General features: G+C 31.9%; 1 protein-coding gene across 1 annotated transcript; it reads left to right on the forward strand.

Annotated features, from left to right (window-relative positions):
* Positions 1-467: 467 nt before the first annotated feature.
* LOC109593441 (uncharacterized) lies at positions 468-1,000 on the forward strand (the record flags this gene model as incomplete). Its single annotated transcript, XM_020008516.1, has 2 exons — positions 468-627; positions 683-1,000. Coding segments are annotated over exons 1-2 (472 nt in total), but the record flags the coding sequence as incomplete, so codon positions are not given.
* Between the last annotated feature and the right edge of the window lie 43 nt (positions 1,001-1,043).

Here is a 1,043-nt window from a genome sequence, read left to right on the forward strand (position 1 = left end):
TGTTAAGCGTTAAGTTAAAAGGTAAATGAAGTTGTTTCAAAATAATGCATGGTATTTCATCAAAAATGGCAAGGATAGAATTCTCCATTTTTATTACATTTTCTGATGCACATCTTTTAATGCTGTGTAGAAATTTTGCACTAATTACAATCAAAATTAGTCTTATTGCGGTTCTTTAACGTTATCACTGTCAATTACATTGAACTGAGTGTGTATGTGTTGCAAAGACAGTGGATGGAGTGATGAAAATACTCCATTGAGATTTATGTCAAGTACACATAATAATTGTGTGAACAAATCATAACAAACAGTCCAAAATTGAAAGCAGAGATATTATAAACTACAACACCTTGGCATGCTAGTTATAATGAAGCCAAATGTGCTGTTATTCATTAATAGTGCCAATTTAAACACAAATAAAATTATATAAATAAATTGAGCTGTAGATAACCATAAGCAGTGCTAGTAAAGAGATGGAAAACAAGACAATGTCAACAAGCTTTCAAAGTGAAGCTAAGGATTTCAATGAAGAAATGAAGCTAACACAAAACACAGCCTATCAACCAGTAGTAAAGACTGATACTAGTACTGAAGAAGCAATGTACTCAGATCTTCATGACTACTCAGGTACATACCATACAAGTAATTTATTATTAAAACTAATGTATGATATATTCATTAGATTATCAGCTACCAAAAGCTAATGTTAAGGATACCAAACCTCCTCAACAACCAGTGCAGTATACTGTAGGAAAGAAGTCATTTGCTGCAATAATAATTCTACTGGTGATCATAATATTCCTATTGGTAGCTATACTTGTACTTAACTTAATATCAAAAGATACCTTCATGAGTACATGTACAAGTAATGCAAGCAGTAATAGTGCTGGCCTCACTAATAGTGGTAATACTGCTATTAACTGTAACCTGTCACTGATACAGGATAAAATAGATCATTTAATGGAACTGTGTGCTGCTAAAAATGACTCATTACTTCAGAGTAATGTGAAATATATCATGGAACAGATTAATGAGCACAATGT

The sequence above is a fragment of the Amphimedon queenslandica genome, unplaced genomic scaffold (assembly GCF_000090795.2).
Source record: "Amphimedon queenslandica unplaced genomic scaffold, v1.1 AMPQUscaffold_1499_Cont26491, whole genome shotgun sequence".
Lineage (NCBI taxonomy): Eukaryota > Metazoa > Porifera > Demospongiae > Haplosclerida > Niphatidae > Amphimedon > Amphimedon queenslandica.